The sequence below is a fragment of the Panthera uncia genome (assembly GCF_023721935.1).
Source record: "Panthera uncia isolate 11264 chromosome C1 unlocalized genomic scaffold, Puncia_PCG_1.0 HiC_scaffold_4, whole genome shotgun sequence".
Classification (NCBI taxonomy): Eukaryota; Metazoa; Chordata; class Mammalia; order Carnivora; family Felidae; genus Panthera; species Panthera uncia.
Genome location: NW_026057585.1, coordinates 77,130,119 through 77,158,066, shown reverse-complemented (window position 1 = coordinate 77,158,066; position 27,948 = coordinate 77,130,119). Strand labels below are relative to the sequence as shown.

The window sequence follows — 27,948 nt, the reverse complement described above, 5'->3', positions numbered from 1 at the left end:
CTTCCCCTGACGCACACTGAATACTGTGTTAGGATACCCTCGGACACGGGGCCTTGTTTTAAATGAACACTGATGAAGTGCTAGTGCTCAGTCCACATTCTTGCCGGATCAACCCCTGTCTTCTGTTTTCTTTGCCTCCTCCTGCCTCCCCTGCTTTCTCTGCATGTCCTCAACCACCACGCAAGTGAACTTGTTTTTCTCAATAGCTGTGCGAGTCTAGAGACATGAAACGCAAAGGTTGCCTCATCACAAGGCTGCCCTACCAGAGATCTGTATCTTGTTTATTTATTGAGGAAGCAGACACGTTTGAAATCATCCGCATGGCTCTGGGATAGGTGAAGGGAGGTGGCTGCTTCTCAGCAGCTGGTGGCCCACCTCCAAGGCTCCAGGACAGGCCTGGAGCAGGCCGTGGAGTTTCGGTTTGTGGCAGTGTGGTGGGAGCCTGGCCCAGAACAGGAAAGAGCCTTCCCCTTCATCTGTCCCCCCTTCAGGCCACCCCAACTGGTAGCCAGAGTGCTTAAAAGAGGCTAAAACAGAGGGCTCTTTGTAAGCTGTTAACAGGTGGCATGATACGCATCTCCTCCCCAAGGGACCTTCTGGGGGGTTCTGTAGGTAAGGAAGTGTAACTTTCATTCGTAGGAAGCAACTTAGGTTCATTTAGTGATTTATCTTTCTGTACCCAAAAGCTATGCCTTCGGCAGGCTAAGGGCAGTTTCCCTGCCCCTCACATTCCAGAACTATGTCTGCCTCCACTCTTGCCACGGCATGAGGGGCCCGAGTGGTCCCTGTGGCTGGCTCGATCTCAGGCAGTGATTGGCTCAGCTCCGTTTCTCTCTTGCCTTCTGCCATTCTGGGTATTTCTTCCATGGGACTGAATAGACCTTGACCTCTGGATGCTGGCTGGCCCTGAGCCTGCCAGTTACTGGGTCCAGGATGAGCCTGTGGTGGTGGGCTAATGCTCCTTCTTTGAAGCAGTTAGGGCTGCCCTGGCCTGAGATATTTTACATGGATCTCAATTAGACTTGGCTTCCCGCCAAGGGAAGTAGCTCATCTGGTACATGAAAGGCAAAGTGCCACACCACGTGTACCTCCCACATATTCCACTCACTTAAGGCTCTGTCCAGCCACTGATGGTGAAGCTGAGATGGGTGTCACAGCACATCATGCCGGGGGTCTTTAGAAGGCAAGGACACTAAGCGGCAGAGGAAGACCCTGGGGGTGAAGAGTACATACCAAGCAAACTATTTCCTTGGCACACGCTTCCATATGGGACACGCCCATACCGCATATGGATAGCGAGGTGTGCAGAGAAGGACAGATACCCACATGCTCTGCGCGGGGGCCCAGCTGCGTGTTCCCTGTAGTGGCCTTACTTACTCTGCTTCTGAGGTTACGGTTCCCGGGGTGCCAGGCAGAGGAGGGCTGTCTCAGCTGGGCCCCAACTGCCTTCCCCACGCATTTCAAAGTCGCTTACAAGGCAGAGTACATCCCAGGATGCCCTGAAGTTTTGTGACAATTCACAGGTGCCCATGAGCCATAGGCATCCACAGGAAAGCCCCAATGGAGAGCCGCAACAGGCACGCCCCCTTCCTGGCTCTGGGGCTTGAACCTATGGCCCTATGGCTTTAGATGGTTGCCATAAAACCAGAAGAAAATGGAGAAGGTCCAATTTAAAATGCAGAATATATTTTGGTGAGAACGTGGGTATGTGTGTGCCTTCCGGACACTGTGCTCCTTGAGGGAGACTTGTGTAGTTCAGTTACAACACAAACAGGAACGGGAGGTACCTGCTCACTCCGGAGAAAACCAGCGACATCATGTTGCTCCCCAAGGCGTCTCTGGGGTCCTTATTGGGGAGCCCGCCCCACAGGGGGCCGAGGGTCCCGGGCCAGTACACCTACAGCCCATCCATCATGGCAAGTAGATCATCCCCCTTGCTGGCACTCTGCCTCGGCTGGTCCGTGACCTCCAGCTCCCCCATGATGCGAGCCAGCTCTTCATTCCTTTGCTGGTCCTGTTGGAGAAACACGAGGGGAAGGCAGTGAAAGGGATGTGTCAGCACGACTGCCTCTCTGTGCACCTGGTGTTTAATTTTCATCCCGCCACCGTGATGCAGGTCAGTTCCTCACCTGATTGCCAGGCTAGGGGCTCTAGATACATGCTGATTAGAGAGAAGGGAGGGCCAGTGAAGTTCAAGGTTATTAGGAGGTGAGGAGGGGACTAACGTTTGGCTTGTGCAATCGCCCGCACACACCTGAGTAGCTTGTATGTTGATAACTTCGTAGGACAACTCTTCTGGCCTGGTTAGGGCTGCTTGTCTGCATGAGATAGTAGAGAAATGGGTCAAAGGTTAGGGTTTTCTCCCCGACAGCGTGGCACACCGGCGCTTGATAATTTAGAAGCCTATTTTTTCTGCCTCACCTTCTGCCGTTTCCCTCCAGCTTTCTGGCCGTCCTATCCCCAAGCAGAGTACCCTATGCTCCAGAAAGTCAAGTCCCTGTATGTCTCTGTGCCTTTGCATGTACTGAACTTGGCCAGAATGTTTTTCCCCTTCCTCTGCTTGGCAAACTCCAAGACCAAGCCCAGATGCCAACTCCCTTCATCTGCTGGTGCAAAGTCAATCACTACGTCCTCCATTAGAACATTTATGACTCGGCACTGAACTAACTTGTGTCTGTGTGCATTCTCCTCCTACCCTGCGGGCTCCTGAGGACAGGCTCTAGGTCTTACGCTCTATCTTTGTGTCCCCAGCACTCACCAGAGTGACTCTCACACAGAAGTGCACGGAAGAAGTTAGTTCAACAGGAACAGAGGGCAACTCCCACCCCAAATACTTGGTTGCAAGGAGGATCACATGAGATAATGATGCACGCGTGCTCTACAAACTATGAAGCTTTGTATAAATCTGGGTGGATCACTCTCCCTACTGGTTTTGGAGGAGGCTGCCATATCCCAAAGACTCATGCTCTGACTTCCCTCTGGTTTCTTAACAGATTTTTCTTACTATGATTTTCTTGACTTCCGATACTTCTTGTTCAGCTATGCTTTACTGTGTAAGACATTAGAACTATTTCTTGAATGAATCCAGAAGATGCATGCTATTTAATACTGGTGGATTCTTCTTCTTTTTTTGAAAGTTTATTTACTTATTTTGAGAGAGAGAGAGAGAGAGCGAGCGCGTGCGCGTTTTCGCAGAAGAGAGGCAGAGAGAGAGGGAGAGACAGAATACTTTCTCTGTGCTGTCAGCGCAGAGCTCCACGTCAGGTTCGATCTCATAAACCATGAGACCATGACCTGAGCTGAGATCTCCATCTCACGAACCGTGAGATCATGACCTGAGCCTACATCAAGAGTCAGACGCTTAACTAACTGAGCCACCCAAGCGTCCCTGGTGGATTCTTCTTTAACTAGGTTATTGAATTTGCTGGTTTTTCCTCTGTGACCTTTACACCTATATTTTAAGTGTTACTGGTTACAGTGGTCATTTTTTTGGTTCTTATCACACTTAGGATTTTTATATATGCCTTGTAAGAAACAGGTTTAAAACGTACTCCTCCTCTTCATCAGTGGTGAAGAGATTCAACCGGAATCCTGGCTCAGGGCCACTGGGTTTCTTAATCTCCATCCCTCCCATCAGCCTGGCCAAGAAATTCAGCTCTTCTTTAGCAAGAGGGTTTGGAGCAATGTTTTCCTGCAGAAACAATTTCATGATTTTTAGCTACATGAAGGTGATCACATTTCCTGCTGAGACCCCGGAGACCCAGGGTGGTATTACAGAACAAGGCAAAACAATGACTCTTTACATTATCCGGGTTAGAAATGTGTCCAAACAAAGCATAGAAAAGAGGCTTAACCAAAACAGAAATAATCCACATGAGAAGAAGAAGGACCCTTAGCAAGGCAGCAAACCAGAGATTCTCACACTTTCAAGATGAGCGGAGGGCCCCCAGGGATCACCGTTCTCCTCAGACGACCTTCCTCCTTGCAGAGGAAGAACATTGCCTCCTCTTTCGTCAGTCTAGTTCCCTTGAGTTTACAAGCAGCCTCAGCAAAAGCTCCAGGTCCAAGGGCACTGCTTCCATCGGAGCTACCACACTGCCCTCAGGTGGTGACTGTGGTGAACACACCCGGGATCCCTTCCCTCCTCTTGCTGTCAGGCCCCGCTCAACCCTCACCCCTCCTTCCAACCCCGGCTCCTCTAACCCAGCCGCCCCCTGCTCTGCCTCTTCCGCTACTCTGCCTTTCTTTTGTCGCTCTGCCACCAGCCCATTATCTCAAGTAGACTTCTCTCTCGCTTGAGATAAACCCCTCTGCCTCTTGCCTAAATGACAAGGTCCAAATGGTTTAAGCCTCTTTGGGATCAGGCCCCAGTGTCCTGGTACGGGCGGCTCTCTGGCCACCTGCCTCAATTGCGTTATGACCCAGCCACGTGGGAGAGATGCTGCCTCCCCGCTCCCCCCAAACACCACTATGCTCTCTTGTCCCTTGGTGCCTTTGCTTATACTGACACCTTGGTCTGTGGGCCCATTTCTCCTTCTAAGCCAGCTTTGTGTCCCTGGGTTCCCAGCCCACAGAAGTCGTTCAATAAGTGTTTGCACATAACTATTTCATGATTTGTCCTATAGCTCGCTAGTAGCTAATTCTGTGAAAATTTATAAAGATGGCATTCACAGAATCTAAAACCCCATTTTGAACGGAGCTACCGCATCATTATGTCGGGTAGCACTGCAAAGGGACGGTTTAATGATCAGAACACAGGAGCGCTAGACTCAGCAACCACAGACCTAGTGGCACGGGTACAATGCCGTTTCACGTGTCCTGGTGTGTGGTTCCAGCTTAATTATGGTGGTTGAGCCAAGCCTGAAATTACCTAATTAGTCAGATCACTGGAAGTCTTCATGAGAAACTACAATTAAAAGCCTTTGTACTTGCAAGGCTGAACTGAGAAGAGTGTAAACAATGAGGGAAACACTGGCTGGCTTTGAAGTCTAGAGTTTCCACCCTTCTCCCCATCCCGGTTTTTGTGTCTAGAAACAAGCTCTGAAGAGGAATAAGGAGGGCAGAAGCTCACCTGCGTCCGTGGAGCTAAGTTTTTTGATGCCCCAGACATATGGGTTTCCACCGGCCGGTTCATACTGTACCTGGTGCCAACAGAAAACTGTGAAAACGCTGTCCAGCCCTTTTACACTGACTTGTTTCTAACTCAGAAATACAGCACGTTAACTTTTATCCTGAGACATTAAAAAGCATCCAGAAATGTGCCAGGATTACAGAATATAACTAAGTGGGTAGCAACCACGCAGATTTCATGGCTTCCCAAAGAAAAATACCTGTGAAGTTAGGTGGAAATGGCTCTTCTCGCAAAGTAATGTAGATTACTGAAAAAAACGTGAACAGTACGTGAAGGCCACGCCATTCTGGATCTCCATGGCAACAAAGGTTTTGGCTAGTGCTCTTCCGTGGCTATTTAAAATTATTTGTTTTTCAACCTGTTGAGTTACCTGATGTTTGGGCATCTTGGGGGCCCTTGGAAAATGTCAGGGCTCTGCATTCATTGTATCTGAGGGGAAATTATTTCACTTGTCAGCAGGGGTTTTCATAGGGGAAGTCAAGCAGGTTTTTAAAAATGAAGTGACCTCCCTCAGACTTGAATTCATTCGGGGAGGGAGAATTTGCTTACATATTGGTTCCCAGTTTCAGGACTCGGTCTCCATAAAGTTCAAAAGAACCTTCTTTTGGTGCAGTGACATAGTTTCCACCATGCTTGAATTCTACCTTCTTCACTTCTTTGCCTTTGCTGTCGAACATTCTACAATACAAAGTATGACATGATGGGATGTTCTCCAAGCTCGGGTAGTCCTGGAGGCTTCTTTATTCTTTGTACTACAGGACAAAAAGGAGATTCATGCACTCCTTCAAGATAAAGATGCTAGTTGAGGTAATAATAACAATATTTACCAAGGACATGTGATGTGCCAGGTGCTGTGTAAGCACTTCAGAGCATTATTATCTTATTCATTCTCACAGCAACCATTTCATAGATGAGGAAGTGAATGTTGAAGAACTGGGTGGTTGGCCTCAAGTGTCTGCTAAGTGGCCTAGCTGGGATGAGAACCTGACCTTCTAACTGCTGTGCTTCACTGACGGAAGGCTGGGGCGGGTAGGAACCCGGCACATTCTGTGTGGTGGCCTGCATGTGGGTTTCCTGGCACCCCAAACGTTGGTCTGACAATTACTGTTGAGAATTCACCTGATGAGTCCAGGAACTTCAGTTCCCCAGGGAACGGGCCCGGACACCGGCAACACGAAGCGACCGTTGGAATTCTGGACTTTGTCCTTTAGAAATAAGGATACCTGGGAAAAAATACACTTCTTGTCATTTTTCTTGGTATATTTTCCTAGACATAAGCATTCTGAGGATGCAAAGTGTGTAATGGCTTGGGGGTGTTACCTAGTGAGCTTCTAACAACGAGAAAGACTCAGCGTAACTAGCCCTACAGAGTTACAGTGTTTTTCCAAACAGACTTTCTTTTGAGCCGCACGGCAAGTCTTCCAGGTGAGCTGTATTACCCTCGTTTTAAAGATGAGGAAGCTGAGGTTCCCAGAGTGAGGGGACTTGCCCAAAGAGAACAATAAGGATGAGGAATTGGCAGCTCAGAGGTTGAGACACTTTCTCAAGGCCAGCCAGCTCAGAAGGGGCAGAGCTAAAGATTCAACCCTTGTGTTTCTGACTCTGGAGCCTGAGCTTTCGGCCATGTGCTAGACCAGTGGAAAGGGGCCCAAGCAGGTGGATCTGGATCCGGTTGGCCTTAGAGTCTGAAGGTCTTTTATGTGACTGCAAACACCAACACCATAATATGCTGATTTCTACTTCCTGGTTGGCTTTTTTTTTTTTTTTTTTTTTTAAGTAATCTCTACATTCAACGTTGGGCTCAAGTTCACAACCCTGAGATCAAGAGTCACATGCTCTACCAACTGAACCAGCCAGACGCCCCCTGGTTTGCATACTTTGTGTCAAGGTCTGGATCAGATGAAACTCCATCAAGGTTGCAGTAGTTAATCAGTTCTATTGGATCCTGGCTTCCTCATCTGTAAAACGAGATAAATTCAAGGATCCCTTCAAACTCTAAAACTCGACTAGATTTTATTTGTAATACCATCAAAAATAAGCATCTGTTGTGTGCAAAGCAGTGAAAATGCAAAGGGGTAAGAGTGTGTAAGATGGCAGTTTGGCACACTGATGTTAGACCGTCTAGGCTCACACCCCAGCTGGGCCACTCCTTGGCTCTGAGTTTTGGGCAAGTTCTACAACCTTTCTGCGTATCAGTTTTCTGTTTGGCAAACTGGGGGTGATAATAGCATGTATTCAACGGGTAAGTGTTACCTGCTAAATCAGATAATGAAAAAGCATTTATTGCTGTGTCTGACACACAGTAAGTGCTCGATACGTGGTAGCTAATACTCTTAGGATTACAGTCCAACCGGACCCAGGACCCGGGCGTAAAATGGCAACAGGGGACAATACACAGCAGGATATGCTGGATGGTATATGCACAGTAGCCCACTGAGGAGAATGACCACAGGCATGGGAGTGGGCAGGGGTGAGTGTGGGTTTGGAGCTGGGCCCGGAAGAAGGTGGGTGTGAAGACACTTTAGAAGCAGAGATGGGAGGGGCACCTGCGTGGCTCAGTTAGTGAAGCATCTGACTCTTGATTTTGGCTCAGGTCACGATCTCATGATTTGTGGGTTTGGCTGGAAGACCTTTAAGGAATTTTTAACCTTAAGATTCTGTGACCAAGAGATGAGAATACAAGCATGGAGAAAGAAAATTTGGAGAGAGAAGTGGGAATATATGCATGTGCTAGACTCTCTGTGAGCCTAATTCTAATAAGGTTGACTATGTCATAGCAGGTCTGAAATGTATACATTTCAGTCCAGTGTGTGGTTGTGTCTGACCCGACAACCTGCCCTTGGCTGGATGGGACTGTTGGGTCTGTCTGCTTGCCCAGCCCCTCTGCTGGTCCTCAGCTGTTAAGTGTGGCTCTCCTGTCCTTCTCCTCTTCTTTCACCCTTTTTCCCCCCAAGTGACCTCCTCTATTCCCAGTGTTCACCTCTGTGCTGATGGCGCCCAGATCTCAAGCTGCCACTTGGTCTCCTGCCCTGGTCACTTGGTGCATCTATCCCATTGCCTATTAGACGTGTCTACCTATGGGTTCCGTGGGATGTACCTCCAATACACCCTGCTCAGAACAGGGTCATCGTTTGTCTTCCCAAACCTGATTCTCCTCTGGTGTTCCCAGTTGTAGCGACTGACGCCACCAGGGCACCACCTCAGCCGTCTGAGTTCCTCTCCTCGCCACCTTCCCGTGTGCATTCAGTCACCAAGCCCTGCAGACCCAGTAATTACTCCTTGTGTCTGGCCCCTCCTCTCCACCCTGGTCCCTAGTGCAGACCTTCGTCATCTCTGGCCTGGCCGCTGCAGGTGCCTCCTAACTGGCCTCCCTGCCCCCCCCTCACCTGGTTGTGAGCCATCCTCCATTCTGCGGTGAAGACCCTTCTTTTTTTTTAAAGTTTATTCATTTTTGAGAGAGAGAGAGAGAGAGAGAGAGAGAGAGAGAGAGAGAGAGAGAGGCAGAGACTCCCAAGCAGGCTCCACGCTGTCGGTGCAGAGCCCGATGCGGGGCTTGAACCCATGAACCATGAGATCATGACCTGAGCGGAAATCAAGAGTCAGACACTTAACCAACTGAGCCAGCCGGGCACCCGTGAAGAGACACTTCTAAACTTCTATCAGGCTGTGTCCTTTTCCTGCTTTAGTGACTCTCTGCTGCCTGCCAGATAATGTCCAGTTGGCCCGTGTTCTTCTCTGCAGCCATGTTCCTCCTTGAATCCTATGTTCTTGCCATATCCAAACGCTTGCAGCCTTCTGCTGCCTCTGCACCACGAAATACACCAAACAGGTATGTGCCTCATGCCTTTACTGAGATGGTGTTCTCTACTTAGGATGTCCACTTAACCCCGCTCCTATTTTCCCATGGGCCTGGTGAAAATCCATTTTTTAAAAAAGATATCAGATCCTCTATGAAGACTTTTCTTTCTTTCTTTTTTTAAAAAGACATATAAGTAATCTCTACGTCCAATGTGGGGCTTGAACTCACGACCCCAAGATCAAGAGTCACATGCTCCACCGACTGAGCCAGCCAGACACCCCAACTTTTCTGATTCTCTGAGGTAGAACTGACTGCCCCTACCCCCGTGTCCTCCCTCTTTACGCTCTTCTATTTTAAAACCAAACATCTGTAAGGCACTTAGTGCATTTCCCCCTTCTCTAATGAGTTCCTGGGGGCAGGTAGCATGTTTCCTATGGAAAGAGGAAATGAAAGTCACAGGGCTGTGGGTCTGGAGTGCCGGATGAGGCATGTCCCTGAGCAGTCACGTTCCCCAGGACGGTGGCTGGACTCTGCTGGCCAGGAGGAGAGCCAGCCAGGGATGTCAATGCTCCGGGAACATGGGTGAGTGACTGGGCAGTCAGTTTCAGTGAGTGATGAGTGCAGGGCTTTGTGTGGTGTCGGGCTTACCGGTCTGTCCTCACTAGGGGAGGGCCAAGCTGGTGAGGGCAGGAGAATAATGATCTGAAAGCAAGGGGGAAGGTGGTGGAATGCTGACCATGCTTTTTACCTGTGGACAAGGGAGGATGACCAGCCTCCACCAAGAGACCAGAAGACTTTGAATGCCGTCTCTATGACTTATATATTCAATTGCTTATTTGACTTTGCTACTCAGATGCCTAATAGGCAAATCAAACTTAGATAAAATTAATTTTTCTACTCAAATATACTTCCCTCAGGCTTTCCCCCTCTCAGTTAATGGCACCACCTGCTGCTCAGGCCAAAAACGTAGTCATTCTTCATTCTTCTTTCTCTCCCTCCCCATGTCCAATTTCTCAGTAAGTCTTAACTGCTCTTGCCCAGAAGGGATACCCCAAATGTGAAGACTTCTCACTATCTCCACTGGCAGCAAGAACTGTCATTCTCTTTCTTTCTTTTAAAAAAATTTTTTTAACGTTTATTTATTTTTTCAGAGACAGAGACAGAGCATGAGCTGGGGAGGGGACAGAGAGAGAGGAGGAGTCACAGATTTCGAAGCAGGCTCCAGTCTCTGAGCTGTCAGCACAGAGCCCGATGTGGGGCTCGAACTCATGAACCATGAGATCATGACCTGAGCTGAAGTCGGACACCTAACCAACTGAGCCACCCAGGCGCCCCTCTTTTTTTTTTTAAGATTTTATTTTTAAGTAATCTCTGCACCCAATGTGGAGCTTGAACTTACAACCATGAGATAGAGTCACATACTCCACTGACTGAGCCAGCCAGGTGCCCCAAGAACTTTCATTGTCTTTAAAAAAAATGTTTATTTATTTAATTTTTATTTATAAAATAATAATAATAATTATTATTATTTAAAAAATTTTTTAATGTTTATTTATTATTGAGAGACAGAGAGAGACAGAGCATGAGCATGGGAGGGGCAGAGAGATGGGGGAGACACAGAATCTGAAGCAGGCTCCAGGCTCTGAGCTGTCAGCACAGAGCCCGACGTGGGGCTTGAACTCACAAACTGTGAGACCATGACCTGAGCTGAAGTTGGACCCCAACCACTGAGCCACTCAGGTGCCCCTAAAATAATTATTAATTATTATTTTATTTTTTTGATAGAGGGCATGAGTGAGCAAAGGGCAGAGAGAGAGAGAGAGGGAGAGAGAGAGGGAGAGAGAGAGAGAGAGAGGGAGAGAGAGAGAGAGAGAGAATCCCATGCATGCTCTGTGCTGTCACTCACGAACAGTGAGATCATGACCTGAGCCAAAATCAAGAGTTGTATTCTTAACCGACTGAGCCACCCAGGTGCCTCTAAATGGTTTGTTTTTTTTGAGAGAGAGAGAGAGAGAGTGCACAAGGGGCAGATAGAGAGGGAGACAGAGGATCTGAAGCAGGCTCTGTGCTGTCAGCGGAGAGCCTGATGCGGGGCTAGAGCCCACGAACCGTGAGATCACGACCTGAGCCGAAGTTGGATGCTTAACTGACTGAGCCACCCAGGGGCCCCAAGAACTTTCATTTTTTACCCAGATTTCTACAGTAGTGTCCTAACTACAGTCCTATTTCCACCCTTGTCCCATACAGTTCATCTTCCAGAACACAAATCAGATCACGTTATTGTTCACCTTAGGATGCCTGAAATGTTTGTTTTCTTTACTCTTAAAATAAACTCCTCACTTGGGTACAAAGCTAAGTCAACTGGTAGGTACCAGTTTAGTTATAACTGGCATCTGTTCTGATGAGTCAGTGCCCACGCCACACAGCTTGTTAACTGTATCACTCCTGTCTACATAGGCTTCACTCACACTGGCTTTGTCTCTGTCCAAGGAACACATCACGCTTTTTCCATCTCAGGATCTTTGAACTTGCTGTGCGTTCAATTTAGATGCACTTCCCTGAGATGTCAACTCATGTGTCTGTCCTCAGAAAGGCTGCCCTTGACATGTATTTAACTCTATCATCTAAGGATGTGCTGTCCAGTACAGTAGCTACCAGTCAAGTGTGGCTGTTAAAATTAACTTGAAAATTCAGTTTCTCTGTCACACTAGCCGTATTTTAAGTGTTCCATAACCATATGTGGCTAGTGGCTATCATGGTAGACAGCACAGATATAGAACATCTCTGTCGCGACAGAAAGTGCTATGAGACGCTGCTGGTCTAAAGGGACATTCCATCCCAGTTGCTCTCTATAACTTTACCTTATCTTGTCATTTTCCTAAAAGTTATCAGAACCAGAATGTGACTTACTTGTCCTCCCCGTCTCTTCCTACTAGTGTAGAACCTCCCCCAGGCAGGGCCTTTGTCTTGTTCACCCATGTATCTCTCACCCTAGTATCTCAGACACTGAGTGAGTATAGAGTAGGCACTCAATAAACATGTGTTGGACTGACTAGTTTTACAGAATGAACTGATTCCAAGGGCGGTGGATAATCGAGGGGAGGTATAGGGAACATTCTACGAAGAGGCAAAGATGGAATGATGTGTCCCAACATCCGAAACAATGGGAAGAACACGAGGGAGGTCCACGAGGGAAGGAAATGGGAATGGGAATGAGAGTCTGGTTGAGGGTAGGTGATCTGAGGAGACCGCCTTTGAGGAGGCAACTCTGCAAGGGTTCTGGAGGGCTGAGGGGGTTGGGGATTGGGATGGTTGTAAAGAACTGCTCAGGATTTCAAGTGGATTCCCACTAACAAATCTAAAGACTATCAAGACTGTTTTGAAAACAGAGAAAATCTGTGTAGGCAATCAGACATTGCGGCCGAGCAGAAACACCTTTAAAGACCAGCCTCGGAAAACCAGCCAAGTGTAACGGAGCAGCAGCGGAATATCGTCAGGATATGTGATTCCTATTTCTCTTCATGGACATTCAGATGTTTCACTGCCTGCCTACTTGGCAATTAAAGCTTAATATATTTTGTGGTTTAATATATTTTAATGATTTTGTTATAAACTTATTATTAGGAGTGTCTTTTCATTATAATGGATTTTATCTCGTCAGAATTGAGAAATCAATATGGCTGCTTATATCACCACAATCCATAAAACAATGTCCACACAGGCACCGTCCTGAGGAGAATATGATGCAGGGTTTTCAATATTTTAAAGCAATACAAAACTTAATCTTATTTGTACTTTCATATATTTTTTAAAATTTTAATCGATGACTATGAGAGATCTTAATTTATGTTGGTGTTATTATTACTCCCATCTATGGTGAATAAAATTATTCATGAGGGTTAAAAATGAAATTGGCCTCTGAGTTGAAATCTATTTGTCTTCCCCGGTCCACGGAGAACACATTTCCTCTGGAGAAGGGAACAGACCATATTTTAAAGAGATACATAAGGTAACTGGGCAAGAATGGCGATATCACTGTCTTCCTTGGTCCATTTGAAAACTGCTGAGATTTGTTATCGGCAATTTTATCATCATGGAGCCGAGCGCTGAGGACACCACTAACTGGGCCACCTCAGGCATCTTCTGCCTGGCCCCTTGGCACCCTGTTTCCCTAGGACAGCAGTGGCAGGGTGCTCCTGGGGCCACCCACTCACTCACCCGGATGTGCAGGTCCTGGAAGAAGGTGAGGAGGGTCTGCCGGATCAGCTGGAACTCCCCCGCAGAGAGGCCCCCGTATGTCTGCCAGAGGCAAAGCAGAAAGAAGCACTTCACCTCCAGAAGTGAGGTGGGAAGGGCAGACAGGCAGGGCTAGGCGGGCACTCAGGGGCTGGAGCCAGAGAGGCCAACAGGGGACTCAGGGAACTCGGCTGCTGGGGGAGGAGGGGCGGCAGGAGAGCCAGCCCGGCTCCCTCCCCAGGGGGAGAGACCCCATTATGGTACCCTTCACTTCTCCCTTCTCCCGTTCAGATTTAGCAGAACATCCACCGTGAACTCCTTCTCAGAAGGGTCAGGAGAAAATGGCCGTGCTCGTGCTCTGTGTCATTGCTTTCCCAGCGTTGAAGGCAACGGTGAGAGCGCATAAGATGGGAAGGCCTATTATATGACCTTTTAATCTATTTTTAGATACTTGTAGATTTTTAGAATTTTGGGGAGAGAGGCAGGCTTTGCCTATTCTGTCTGTCATAGAATCTAGCTGTTCTTTTTTTTTTTTTTTTAAGACGTTTATTTATATTTTGAGAGAAAGAGAGAGAGAGACAGAAAGAGAGAGGAGGGAGGGGCAGAGAGTGGGGGAGAGAGAGAATCTCAAGCAGGCTCTGCACTGTCAGCACAGAGCCCCAAAGACGCGAGGCTCGAACTCACAACAGTGAGATCATGATGTGAGCTGGAATCAAGAGTCGGACACTTAACTGACTGAGTCACCCAGGAGCCCCAGAATCCAACTGTTCTTATCAGGGGGAATGAGAACAAGAACAGGGCTGAGGGATGATGAGCTGGCGGTGACCTCTTACTTCAGTCAGCTGCCGGAAAATCTCCTCCACTTGATGCAGGATGGCTGGGGAGTCTTGGATGAATCCCTTGATGGCATCTAAATGATTGAAAGTGACGAGCAACACATCCTTGGGGCGGGGGCACAGCAATACTTGGTGTTTGAAAGCCATAGTCATCAGGTCATAGAGCTGAGCAAAATAAAGGGGATCAGAGAAGTAGACATCAGCACCTCCATACAATCATTCGGTCAAGCATTTACTGAAAACCAGTTCTCGGCATATCATACAGCTCGGGTGACCACGTCAGTGATCACTCAAACCAAGATACTTTTGAGAGTCAAAGGGGATAACATTAGTAATTAAGCCAGAGCAGCAGGAGGAGCATGAAGCCAGACCAGTGGAGGAGCATTCCTGAGAAAAGGAGGATTTCTGGTCAGCTCACATGTGTTGCTAATGGAACACGTTTGGGACAGTATCGGCAGCCACGGGGCCCTGGACTGGTGCTGGCCTCAGAGAGCGAAAACCCAAAAGCCAGCCCTCCACCACTGTGGCCGATGTGCTGGATGGCCCTGGCCAAGTCCCTCCACCTCTCTGGAGCCTGAGCTTTCACATGTGTAAAAATTATTCCCTAATTTCCTGTCATTGCGGAACTGCTGAGAGGAGGCAGGGAGATGGTATGTGCACATGTGGCAAATGTAAGGTCCCACAACCATGTAGGAGCAGTTTTAAACGCTGAACGGTACTTAACGAGATATCAACAAGCCCCCCATGGGGTCTGACCGTCCATGAGCGGGAAGAGGCGAGACACTGGTGAGGACCAAAGTGGTCACGATAGGTTTTGTGGGAGCAGAAGGCTGCAGTCGTAGGTTCACACCGACTGAGGGAGGGGACAGGCATTCTAGCTGAGGGCAACAGCATGTAGGAGGGCCTGAAGGCAGCAAGGAGTATGCTATTTTCCTGGGAGAAGGAGGAGGACAGCCTGATTGGAGAGGGGAATTCGTGCTGGGGTCGGTGGGAAACAAAGTTGGATAAGTATGGCAAGATTAGAATATTAAAGGTTTTAGAAAGACAGGCAAACTTATTTACTTATTTATTTTTAAATTTTTTTTAAATGTTTATTTTTGAGAAACAGAGAGACAGAGCACAAGCGGGGGAATGGCAGAGAGAGAGACGGAGACACAGAATCCCAAGCAGGCTCCAGGCTCCGAGATGTTAGCACAGAACCCGAAGCGGGGCTCGGACTTACGAACCATGAGATCATGACCTGAGCCGAAGTCAGACGCTTAACTGAGTCACCCAAGCGCTCCAAGGCAGGCAAAATAATTTGGACTAGACGTGGTGGGGATTAGAGAGCTACTAAATTTTTCCGAGGTGTCGTGACAGAAGTAGTGGTTAAGCCAGATCAGTGAATCTGGCAATGATAAAATGAGATGGAACGGAAGGGAGACTGGAGTTGGGGAGATTGGCTAGTACCTGGCTCCTGATAGGTGTGTAATAACATCTAGTGACTACAAGAATGAAAGAAACTGGGCTCGGTCTGTCACATCCGGCATCGGGCTTCCGGCTCAGGTCACGAACTTGTGGTTCATGGGTTCAAGCCCGGCATCCGGCTCCGTGCTGATGGTGCGGAGCCTGCTTACGATTCTCCCTCTCTCTCTGCCTCTCCGCTGCTCCCAGTTTCTCTCTCTCTCTCAAATTAAATAAATAAAAACTTAAAAAAAAAAAAAGAATGAAAGAAACTTTGCTGGAGTAATCCAGATGTAAGGCCTGGTATAAAGACGGTGGGCATGGAAAAGGCAGGGCAAGGAAACACACGTGACTCTTCAAAGGAAAAGCGTCCCATGTGGCGACTGCCTGACTAGGTTTGGGGACGAAGATAAGGGCTGTCTGAAATGCGTTTTCCATCTAGTGCTCAGGAGAAGGCCAATGCTGACAGTGGCAGGGCAGTCTGGGGGATGCGGGGCAGAAGGAAGCAGTCTGGGAGAGAAGCTACTGGCACGTTCGAGGCAGGGTGGAGACTATACGCTCTGACGATCTAGTGTGGTGCTGAGCACGATCACATACATCACCTAGTTTGGTCCTGTTTACTCTTCACACAGACTCTATGATGGAGAGGTTAGCCCAAGTTTAAAAACGAAGAGACTTGCCTGATTTTACATAGCTGGTAGTAAGTGGCAGGGCGAGATTTGAACTCAGGATGGTCAGATCCTACGGCAAGAGGAGCACCCTGGTGTGTGTGTGTGTGTGTGTGTGTGTGTGTGTGTGTGTGAACATAAAATACTAAAGATATAGATTTGAGACTCTCTGCCGTCATTGCCAGACATGAAGCACCTGCTGTGGATAGGACACCACGCAAGGAATCAAGGATAAAAACAGGTATAAGATGAAGAAATGAAAATTCAGATTATTCAGTAAATTGAGTCTCATAGCTTGTAACTGGTAGAGCTAGATACTTGAATCCAGGTTAAAAATTTTTATTTATTTATTTACTCTTGAGGGAGTGTGCATACATGTGAGTGGGGGAGGGGCAGAGAGAGAGGGAGAATCCCAAGCAGGCTCCTTGCTGTCAGTGCAGAGCCTGACGCAGGGCTCGATCCCACGAATTCTGAGATCGTGACCCAAGCTGAAATCAAGGGTTGGATGCTTAACCCACTGAGCCCCCCAGGTACCCCAAGAATCTAGGTTTTTTGATTCCAAATTCTGTGTGCTTTCTCTACGAAAACGTAGACCTTCTTAAAGGCAGAAGAGTGAGCAAAGCGGAGAAGATGATTAACACTGATTGAACATCTATTACGTGCCAAGCCTAGGTGTGCTATGTTTTCTCATTGGATCCTCCTTGAACTGATACGAACAAGCTATTATTATCCCCATGTTATAGATGAGAAACCGGAGGCCCAGGGAGATCAAGTAACTTTCCAGAAGTAAGTGAGAGGGGGTAAGGGCACAGTTAAAGCCAGTCTGTCTCCCCAAGGTTCCCAGCTTCCAGCATTAAGTGAGCACTGATTTTGCACACTCAGCGCTCACTGTCAGTCCTCAGGATTTTAAAACCTTCACATAACGGAGACACTAAAAAATAAATTATTTAAAAATTATTATTGTTATTGCTATTATTAAAAATAACTGAAGCCCATATTTCATTCAGATTTCATTAGTTTCCCCTAACGTCCTGTTTCTGTTCCAGGACCCCATGTTACATTTAGTCATCAGGTCCCTTAGGCCTCTCTTGGCTGTGACAGTTTCTCTAACTTTGCTTGGTTTTGGTGGCCTTGCGAGCTTTGAGTACTGGTTAGGTACTTTGTAACGTGACCTCCAAATGTCATCTGACGTTCTTCTCACGATTAGACCGGGGTTGTGAGTGTTCGGGGGGGTCGAGTGCCATCCTCATCACATCCCATCGGGGTACATACTACTGACATGACATCACTGTTGACGTGGACCTTGATCGTCCCGGCGGAGGTAATGTTTGTCACTTCTCCACTGAAAGTTAGCTGTCCCCCTCCCCTTCTGTACTGGCCTCTTTGGAAGGAAGTCACTGAGTGCAGCCCCCACACAGGGAGCGCGGGGTTATGCTCTCCTTTCTTGATGGCAGAGCATGCTCTGAACAGGAGATTCTTCTGAATAGGAGATTTGTCTGTTCTCTGCCATTTATTTATTTGAAATTATCGTTTTAAAAATCAGAGTGCCCCAACAATTTGTTCCCCAAAGGAATAGATATGTTCACGTTCTAAGTAAAGACTGAGCAGTCTCGAATTTGCTTTTAAAAATGTCTGGTTTCCTCATCACAAAGCTTAGATTTGTTAAGAATGAAGCAGAATTAGTGTTTAGGCTGGGGCACCTGTGTTGGGTTGAGGTTCCTAGGTGTGTTCCTTGTGTTCCCAAATATGGGCACGGATGCCAGCCCTCTCTGGGCAGGTGGAAGGACACGAACATCAGAGGGGTTGGGATGGATGACTTGAGGTCTTTTCTAACTCCAAAACTCAATACCAACACCTGATACTTGTGAGTGCCTTTTTTTTTTTTCTTTTTGGCAAGGCACCATTGCATACATCATCTCATTTGACCCAGTCTGTGCTGATTCACAAAGGGTGCAAGAGGTGCAACCAAGGGGACAGAGGCAGCTGTCTGCTCTCACCTTATCCATGCTGGCCTGGTTCAGTCTCATAATAGAGGCATGAGCCAGGCGGTCGTAGACGGTCCTCAGGGCCTTCTTGGAGTAGAGCTCTTGGGGTTTGAACAATTCCTCCATAAACTTTCGATTGAACATGGTTGAGATGATGTCGTGCAGAACTGTAGAGACAAGAGAGGATACAGCTGAGCGAGGTACTGGAGGAAGCTGTATTCGGGAAATGGTCTCTGTGTATGAATGGGATGCAGGGGCCGGTCTAAGCAGAGCTGGGGATGCCGATGTGCTGGTGAGATGTGCTCCCTTGGGATAAACCACACAGGTGTCCCAATAGAAAGCGGGGTCCAGAGTGCCTTATGAGCCTGTCCCAGAGCAAACATAAATGTGACAATGTATAAATGTATCATGCTTTAGGGGCTATAAGCCACTTTTATACAGGTATTATCTCACTTGATGGGGGAAATGTTTCTTCTTTCTTTAAAAAAGATTCCTATGAACATTTTCGATCTCTTCCTTGAAATGAGAGGCAGTATTGCTCTTTTTGTCTGTTTAGCTAATCTGTAACGTTTTTACTTAAAATTAAATTTCATAAAAATGGGACCAATAATGGTAATTGACTCTGTTTAAAGAAAAAATACTTTATGAAAATAGACAAGTCTACCCACTGGTTAGAGATTTCTAGTGTTTCTACAAGACATGTACTTCATGCACCATTTTAGAATGCCTTGATTTCTACATTTGATCTATAATATTGATATTACACTGTGGTGATATGTCTCAGTGTTGTTCAAATGGAAAGTTTCCATCTGGTGAGAATAAAAGTCCTAAGGCATGTGCAAACCAAAGTGTCTATAATTCTAGTCGTTCATTCACTCATTCAATTAACTATTTTGTGCTGCTCAAATAACATTAGTTGAGGGCTAGGAAAACCATCTGGTACAAGAAATAGGACCAGGTATGTATGAACACAGATTATTCTTAATTAAGCCAGATATATGCTGACCTCAGGGTGAGAGTATATGAATACTGAGAATATACATTCATAGCAATTAAAACTTGCAAGAAAACTGATTATTTAGAATAATGATACAAAATCAATTACTAAACATGAGTGATTATCACCGAAGGATACAAATGCCCCTTTCTCTTGCCACACAAAGGTGGCACCAGGTGATTGGTTGTGACCATGAATTTTAGAGACTGAAGGCAAGGTAGTGTGGTCAGGTCATACCTTTAAGTCATGGATAGAAGTACCCTGAGCGCTCAGGCCAGCACTAAAAAGCATCTGGGCGCCTGGCTGGCTCAGTTGGTGGAGTGTGCGACTCTTGATCTTGGGGTTGTCAGTCTGAGCCCACATTGGGTGTAGAGATTCCTTAAAAAAAGTAAAATCTTAAAAAAAAGGCATCTCGAAGAACATTTTGGGGGAAAAGGGGAGCTGGGGGCTAGTTGTGTCTAAATCTTTTTTTTTTTAATGTTTATTTATTTATTTTTAAGAGAGAATGTGTGAGCAGGTGAGTGGAGCAGAGAGAGAGAGGGAGACAGAGGATTTGAAGCAGGCTCTGCGCTGACAGCAGAGAGCCTGATGCGGGCCTTGGACTTAGGAACCATGAGATCATGACCTGAGCCAAAGTCAGACGCTTAACCGACTGAGCCACCCAGGCACCCCCAGGCTGTTTTTAAATCTTACATGGAAAGGCTACGGAGAAAGAGCAGAAGCCCCCTCCCCACCTTTTTTAACAGAAAAGAACTAAATGACTGTGGCTCCTTGCAGAAGTGTTGAACTCACACTTGACCTTAGGACTTCACTCTAGGCTCTATCTTCTTTGTGAGGAAGAACTCCATTACCAATATAGGGTAGGCGTCACCTCGGACAATTTGAACCCATTGCAGCATGCCCCTAATGTGCACTAACATTTCCCCAGTGTGGACAGTTTGGGGACATATGAACTCTTCTGGGTTTGCTTCATGAATGGTCTTTTGTCTTTGGCCAAAACAAGCAAGGGCCTGCAAGGAACATAGCCTAGATCAAGTGCAGAATTTGCAAGGGAATAGGTACAAATGCAAAGCCACATATAAGCCCTCAAAAGAAAGAATTTGAAGAATTTTCCAGATTTATGTAGGGCAAGGAGGAGTGCCAAAGAGGCAGAATTCCAGTTGAAGAATCACATCAGCTCTGGTTATGTCAGTGTTTACAAAAGCTGCCATTTACCTGGGTGCTGGGTCGTTTCTCTAGAGTCTTTGAGTCCCTAGCAGCTTAGACCCAAATACATCAGTTCTAAAAGAAAGAAAATGGCAGGGTGAGTGTTAGTCACTCTGGCAAAGTAAAAAGCAAAGTGAAACCTTTCCCTCTGGGAAGTGAATAGGCCACGTATCACCATGGCTCCTTGTACCAGAACAACCAGAAAGTTTACCTGTCATTAGGAGTACAGCACACCCTGTCTCTGTGGGCAGAGCGGTGAACACAAATGACCCCAAAGAAGAAATGACAGTTTTATGATTGGGCTCTGGCACCCAGGGCTCTCGCCTCTCAAATTTAAGTCTTTGGAAAGAGTATGGGGGCACAAATTAACAGGCTTACAGCTCACGATGCGCTTTACCCAGCACTTGGTTGAGGCGGGCCTAAATCTGTACCGGACTCGAGATAAACGCCAGGGCACGAGGAACGGAAGGCTGTCCTTCCCTAGAGAAGCAGTCCATGCTGTATTGAAGTTAAACCCGAGAAACGATTTTAAGCAGACCTGTCGGTCTGTCTTGGTGTTAGCTTTCTGCACTCACATGAGCTCTGCCTAATTTCACGAGGCAGGAATGTGCTAGGAGCTAGGCGACAGCCTGCAGGGACTAAGGGCAGGGAAGGAAGTAATTTTTAACAGGTGCATCAGAGAGGGTTAGTAGCTGAGTTCTTAACATATCGGGCTGCTTGTCCTGGGTTCTGACTATGAGGTCAGGTTCTGCTTGTTATTTAAAAATGCCTAAGTTGGGGTGCCTGGGTGGCTCAGTCGGTTAAGCGGCCGACTTCGGCTCAGGTCATGATCTCTCGGTCCGTGAGTTCGAGCCCCACGTCAGGCTCTGTGCTGACAGCTTGGAGCCTGTTTCAGATTCTGTGTCTCCCTCTCTCTGACCCTCCCCTGTTCATGCTCTGTCTCTCTCTGTCTCAAAAATAAATAAACATTAAAAAAATTTTTTTAAATGCCTAAGTTAAAATAAATTCCAGTGATTCAATTATGTATACTCACAGCCTTCATAATTCACGTCTCACCTGAAATTCCACCATGTGTCAAGAGGTGGGCCAAAAATCGCTCAAGAGAAGTGGTAAAATGCAATAAAAGTGTATCGAGGACTTTAGGTGTGTTTTTCTTGGATCCTGGCCTAGATGAAATAATTCTCTTGATGAAAGCAACTGGGTTTTTTAAAATTTTTTAAATGTTTGTCTATTTTTGAGAGACAGAGTACAAGCAGGGGAGGAGCAGAAAGAGAGAGTCACAGGATCTGAAGCAGGCTCCAGGCTCTGAGCTGTCAGCACAGAGCCTGACACGGGGCTTGAACCCACGAACAGTGAGATCATGACCTGAGCCAAAGTCAGATGCTTAACCGACTGAGCCACCCACGCACCCCTGAAGGCAACTGGGTTTTTACCAACTACCTCTGCTCTACATTTAATTGTTATGGGGAATATGCAATTTGGAACCGAGCCTAAAAGGGAGAAGCTGCTACTTCCAGGTGGTTACCATTTTTGAAACCTTACTATGTTCCAGGCACTGGGCTTAGAACTTTCCGTGCATTATCTCATTTAAACCCCAAGACAACACTGAATTACTCTCCTTATTCTATCAAGGAGGACCACTGAATCTTAGGTTAAAGTCCAAGGTCACATAGCTGGTGGTGGAAGCGAAATTAGGATGGGTGTTTGATTTTACCGTCTGTGCTCTTACATATTACGTATGTCATCTCCTCGGCATACTTGGTATGGTGAGAGCATTTAAAATCTTGAGGACGATGGCCGATGGCGTGCATAAACCACACCCAAATGTCAAGTGATGGAAGGTACTTGTGACATTTAAAGGTGGGGAAGGCTAAGGTTTTATTCTGGGGAACTGGCCAAATTTTCAGGTTTGCTGCTGGTTGTAGGTGAAGGGGAAACTGAAGATTTGGCACGATTAGGTCCTGGTGCATGCATGCTGCAGCCCACAGGCTCCCATTTTTCTCCGTTGCTCAGTAGAGATCTCTGTGTGCTAAGGAGAACGGCTCGGGGAGGAGCACCGGTGTCGAAGCGCAATTCTTTGGCTGCACGATACTGTCACGTAATGGTTTTAAGGACTACCGGATAGGACAGTCTCCCCAGATGTGTAGCTGCTGTCTTGGTGGTCCCTGTCAAACTTGGCACTGATGAGAAGAGACAAATACCTAGGGCGCCATATGGTCCTTTGGCCAAAGTTTGCTTGGTTTTCATCTTACGTGCTGCATTTATTTAAGTAAGAGATTCCACCATACAACCAACGTCTTGGCTAAAGAGAAACTCACGCCTGTGTTTTCCCTTAGGAGTATTTAGAGTGGTCCCACAGGAAGCCCAACGATACAGGACCGAGTGAGCCTGTGGATGCAGACTGAACGCATGCAGCCCAGAGATAGCATACCTCGTTTTCTGTCCACCTCTGTCCATTCATCTACATGAAGCATATAAAAAGAAAACACCAGTTCATGAAGCAATAACATTTTTTTCAAGGAGGCTTTAAAAACACCAATTCCGACGTTGTGGCCTATGAAACTTTAGTTTGCAGGTGGGCAGTGACGTCTAATGCGGATACCCTGCCTTCCATTTGAGACTTCAGAAAGGACGATAGGTAAATAACGAGTTCCAAAAGAGCCCTGGAGAGGCTATGTCTTTTAGAGGAGGGCCTCGTGGGAGAGGAAACCCAGGAGAAACTAGCTACCTTGGGGTTGATCTTGAAAGGCCTGAGGAGTCATTTTCTGATGCTGTGAGAATACACACTATTCAAAGGCTTTTACAAACACTAACTTTCATGAGGAAGACTCCCCAGAGTAGGTAGAGAGAGGATTTTCTTTTTCTACAACCTGATTTTTTTTGATTAAGATTTCCCTTTCCAGAGTACAGATGGAACTGCTCCAGATAGAAAACTTAAAAGGTGAACCAAAAGGAAAAAATGTCCATTTGTTTCTGATTTACTTTTTACATATAGATGCATGACTCCCATGTAAAAAGAGGGCAATAATGAGGGGACCACTGTAAAAGAAAGCCCCTGAGGACAAAAGCGGGTGGGGACATGCCAAGAGGAAACCAAATGAGGAGAAAGGTACTTGGCTGGAGAAATCCGTGAGAATCAAGACCCTTTATAGGTTGAGATCCGGCTCTACCATTTGCTAGCTATGTAACTTCAAGCAATTTATTGAACCTCAGTTTCTTCATCTGTAAAATGGGGATCGGAACGGCACCTACATCACAGGGTTGCTGTGGGGATGAAGCAGATAACACGCATCAAACACTTAGCTGGCTTCTCTTCTGGCTCTGCTTTCTGTACCGCACAACTTTGGACACTACCCATAAAGGATGAAATGTGGCTTTTTTCTTTCCTTAATTTTCTGGGGGCAGATTTCAATCTTGAACTCCAATACCACGCCCTCTAAGCAGGGTTCTACGTGCATCCACATTCTTATTTATTTATTTATTTATTTATTTATTTATTGCATCCACATTTTAAACACATTTTGTAATTAATGGTCTCTTTTGGAAACATTTGCAAAATAGGTTGTTTCAGAGGTGATTTCTGAAGTTATAATCGAGCATCCATGCGCCTTCAACATACATCACCAACAGCACCTAAGAAATCAGTTTGAAAGCACAGCCCGTGCCATGTCCTAACTGGTGGCAAAAGGTTCCCACTGCAAGGTTAGACTCCTCTGGGAAAATTCACCATCTTTTTCCCCACAAGTCACAGGCTTTTGGAGAGAAAATACTGGGGGAGCAGCACCAAGAACCTGGCCTTCTTGGAGCAGATACTGGTTTCTTTGGCATAATGTCCACATCCTCTGTCTTTCAGTGGCATTTATTTTACAGGCGGTCTTGCCTGATGCGTTCGTGGGCAGAGGGGTGGTGCTGCAAGGGGCCCGGTACTCTAAGAGACAGTGGCTCCCTGCTGCTGGCAAAATCGGGTCCTGGGTACGGGCACTCCTGCAGGCAATGACACTCAGCTCCAGCAGAGGTCGCTCTAGTGCTGTGCGCCCCACGTCCCTGTCCTCCTGAGGACCTCAGGAAGGTAAAAACCATGTCTTGACTTTCTGTTATTTTTCCTGATGACTTGGTTGCAACAATTCCACTTTAGTATTTTGAATGGGGGGAAGGCTCAAGATTATCCAGAGCTGCCTGCTAAATTGGAACTAGAAAAATAAAAACAGAATCTTACCACCATTTGGTTGCTCAGTAAGTACTACACTGTGATCTGCTTGTCCTGGAAAAATCACTTCCTGGCTCTATGTCTCAGTTTCCCCTTCTGTAAAATGAGGAATGTAAACAAAATGTAATAGGGTCTTATTTAGGAGTATTTTTGAGAGGACAGGAGGCAAAGGCAGCTTTTATTATTCTTGCTATTGCTTAAAACGTGGGACATTCATATGCAACACTCAAAAGTTGCCCCACAGAGACGGCACTTCCTTTCTGTTGAATGCTAAACTAGAGGCTGCATTGTGGCGAAAAACTGCAATATGTGCGCTGGCCTTGTGGGAGCGGGATGGCCTCCAGGAGACCAATTAGTCATGTAAGATACTGAAAACACCTAGAAGAAATATGATTTCCATTCACGGCATCAACGAGGACTTGTTTACCGTGTCTGGTGTTTTATAGGCCTCTGTGCGCCAGTAATTGCCACAGTGGCTCCTGCAGCTACGCCAACTCTCAATGGGGGGGACACAAGGGCGTCTCTCAGCTTTGTGAATCCTGAGCCCTCTACCCTGTTTTGTCACTGTCTTCTACAAGTCCCCATGAGCCAGCTACCCTCTGTCATTCCTTTCCTAAAATCAGTGGGGTATGTTGGATACGTTTTTCAAAGCTCTCCCTCTCTTCTCCACCTCCCATCCCCCCTCCCAATGATTCTGATACAGTCCCCCCACGTATGGAAGTATAGTGCAGCAGTTGAGGACATATTCATTGAGAGTGTGAGCTCTGGAGCCTGATGACCTGGGTTCAAATCCTTTACTCTTCCTCCTACTGGCTATGTAACCCTGGGCAAATTAGCTTCCCCAACTGTAAAAAGGGGATAGTATTACCTAAAGGATAGTATAGCTGTGGGGATTAAGGTCTTCAGAGAGGTCCTTGGTACATGGTAAGTGCTTAGTAAATGTTTATTGTTGTTGTTAGGAAGATATGTCAGCTCCCCCCACCCCCCCGCCCGCCCCGTTTTAGAATCAGTTGCTGGATGAGACTGATCCAAAGCCCTGAATTCTGTGAATACACAGAACGGCTGGATCAGGCTCCACCCAGCATCTCACAGGATGTCTGACACCCAAACTGTGGAAGGAAGGAACCAGCGAGTGGATGTGAATTGCTAACGATGGCCGAAACTCCCTAGAGCTGCGCTCAGCAAACCCAGAAGGACTATAGCTCTTGAAGACAAAGGAAACCGGTCCCTTCGCATTCAGAGGGTCTTGTCCTGACCCCCCCCCCCCTCTTGAAAGCCAGCACCTGCTACTCATTGTGCAAAATATGCTGAATACAAGATCTCATTCAATTCTTACAACTTTGCTGTAAGTATGTATGATTCCCATTTTATGGAAAAAGAAACGGTCTCATTGAGGTTACACTCCAAAATCACACAGCTGGTTAAATGGCAGAGCTACAGTTGGAACCCAGTTGTATGACTGCAGTGAGTGTGCTCTTAATTGCTAATTTACACTGTCTTCTGAGATGCAGGCAGCCAGGGCAAGGACTACCTGTCAGCTCACTAGTGCCATCAGGCGCAGTGAAATCACAGAACATATGGGCCAAGGAAGACAGAAGCCTCTTGAGGAAGAAATGGCAACATCATATAAAACAGCCAATTTAGATCATCAGTTCAACAAACACTGACTCAACACCAATTTATTCTGGCCTAGGCATTACGCTAGGTGCTAGAGTACAAAGCTGAATAAAACCCTCACGTTGGGGGGAGACACCCAAAGACTGTTTCAGTATAACATGGCCAGTGACAAGGTAGGGAGAGGCATGCATGGAGTGCTATGGGAGGATTCTCAGACCCTTTCCCCATCTTCCCGAAGGAGATGATTCTTAAGCTGAAAATGCAGGATGGAAGGGGAACTATTAGCACAGAAATGGCAGGTTTGGGGTAGAATGGGGATTACTAGCATGGAAATCTGAATGCACATGCTTTAAATGTAGACCTATGATTAAGATACACAGTAGGAGGCAGGCAGTGGTGGAAGGTAGGACTGCAGAGGTGGAGAGAGATCATGTCAGCGAGGGCCCTGAATCATCCTGCCGAAGACTTGGGTCTCCATCCAAACAGCAGTGGAAAGCTGACAACGGGTTTTAAGTAGCGGGGAGTATGGACAGATTTGCATTTTAGAAAGCTCACAGGCGGCAGTGTGCAGAATGAATGGAGGGGGTATGCTGCAGGGAACTCTTTTTATCTCTTTGTGCATAGACTTGGACTCAATCGCACAGGCACAACAGTGAATATCTGAATATGTATGCTTAACGTCCGAATATGCATGTTTAACATCAGTTGAGCATACAGACTGTTGGAGAGAATAAATTTTTAATCTTGGGTCATGTCAGTTACCTTTATATCAACTCTTCTTTCTCTACCTTGAAATACAGATTTCTTTCATACTTAATCCCAGGAAACTTGGTGAAAGCGGATGTTGGTTGAGAGGAAGGAAAAGAGGGAGAGGATAAGGGTGGCAGAGAGTTCTGGGTGGTCATTTCTCTGGAAATTAGACGTGGTGTATATGGGTATATATATGGGGTATATGGGTGTATGGGTGACAGCGTTTGCATTTTAGAAACTCTCATATAATTATCTCCAGAACTGCCTTCTCTTCCAGTAATTGTAAAGAGAATAACTTAAAAGTCACTTGTGTTTTCTTATTTATCTGTTATTCCAGAACCCCATCTTTCTAGAAATAGCTTCTGAAATGAGCAAGACTTGCCTCCAGTTCATGAAGGAGGCTACTACACAGAGGACAGGAGAATCCACACCTCGTTGGAGTAGAGGATTCTTGGACTGGCAAGGAGTTTGTCGCCAGGTGGTGGGCGGCTGGGACTCCTACATTTGGGAGGGATCATTTGTCAAGAGAGATTGGGAGATCATCTCTCCAATTTGAGGGAGGGGGGGAGGAAATTGGAGGTGAGGGTGTCAGGTCCCCTAATAATATACCTTAGCGCGGGTATTTAATCCTTCTGCTGCGAAAATTTTTTTTTGGAGAATTTGACTCCTGAGGGGCTCTGACCAGACGGGGCTGTGGCGTTACGGGGCTGGCTATAGGAGCGCGGGGTGCAGCGGTGTTGGTCAGTCTGCAGGGGGGCCTGGCTGGGGGGACGGGGTCCGGCTGTGAGCGCCGGGGCGGCGGGGAGGGGGCCGGGCTGCGGGGCGTGGGGCCGGCTGCGCGGGCCGGGAGCCTCTCACCTTTGCGGGCCTTGTCTCCCGGGATGTTCTGGGCCCGCAGCCGCTGGTCCAGGATGTAAAGCATCTCCCCGCCCAAGTTCAAGAAGAGCAGCGGTAGCGTCCGCACCGACATGGTGCCAGATACCAGCGGGGCAGACGACGAGCCCCGGGGTTGGGTGGCGGGAGGCCTAGACTCACAGCCGCCGCGTCGCCTCGCTTGGTTGCCAGGGTAACGC

General features: G+C 47.1%; 1 protein-coding gene across 4 annotated transcripts; it reads right to left on the bottom strand.

The window, feature by feature from the left end:
- Positions 1 to 1,664: 1,664 nt before the first annotated feature.
- Positions 1,665 to 27,948, bottom strand: OSCP1 (organic solute carrier partner 1). Of its 4 annotated transcripts, XM_049617491.1 has the most exons (12): positions 27,734 to 27,824; positions 20,311 to 20,376; positions 19,333 to 19,473; positions 18,111 to 18,265; positions 14,000 to 14,167; positions 13,149 to 13,229; positions 6,251 to 6,354; positions 5,681 to 5,809; positions 5,072 to 5,141; positions 3,552 to 3,691; positions 2,255 to 2,318; positions 1,665 to 2,014 (listed from the first exon to the last, which is right to left on the bottom strand). In XM_049617491.1, exons 4-12 carry the CDS (start codon positions 18,240 to 18,242, stop codon positions 1,898 to 1,900), a joined length of 1,005 nt encoding a protein of 334 aa, XP_049473448.1. In that variant the 5' UTR covers positions 18,243 to 18,265; positions 19,333 to 19,473; positions 20,311 to 20,376; positions 27,734 to 27,824; the 3' UTR covers positions 1,665 to 1,897. The 4 variants fall into 4 exon arrangements, with proteins under 4 accessions (XP_049473448.1, XP_049473449.1, XP_049473450.1 ...); XM_049617492.1 differs by lacking the exon at positions 19,333 to 19,473; XM_049617493.1 differs by lacking the exon at positions 20,311 to 20,376 and having other exon boundaries at positions 27,734 to 27,816.

Bases quoted from the DNA above. Each gene is read 5' to 3' on its own strand.
- OSCP1 (XM_049617494.1), bottom strand. From the start codon at position 27,845: ATGTCGGTGCGGACGCTACCGCTGCTCTTCTTGAACTTGGGCGGGGAG. The intron at 14,168-18,110 runs GTGAGAGCAGAC...TATTTTGCTCAG, and splicing joins ACCAGGCCAGCATGGATAAG to CTCTATGACCTGATGACTAT. The intron at 5,810-6,250 runs GTGAATTCTCAA...TTTGTATTGTAG, and splicing joins GAAGTTCCTGGACTCATCAG to AATGTTCGACAGCAAAGGCA.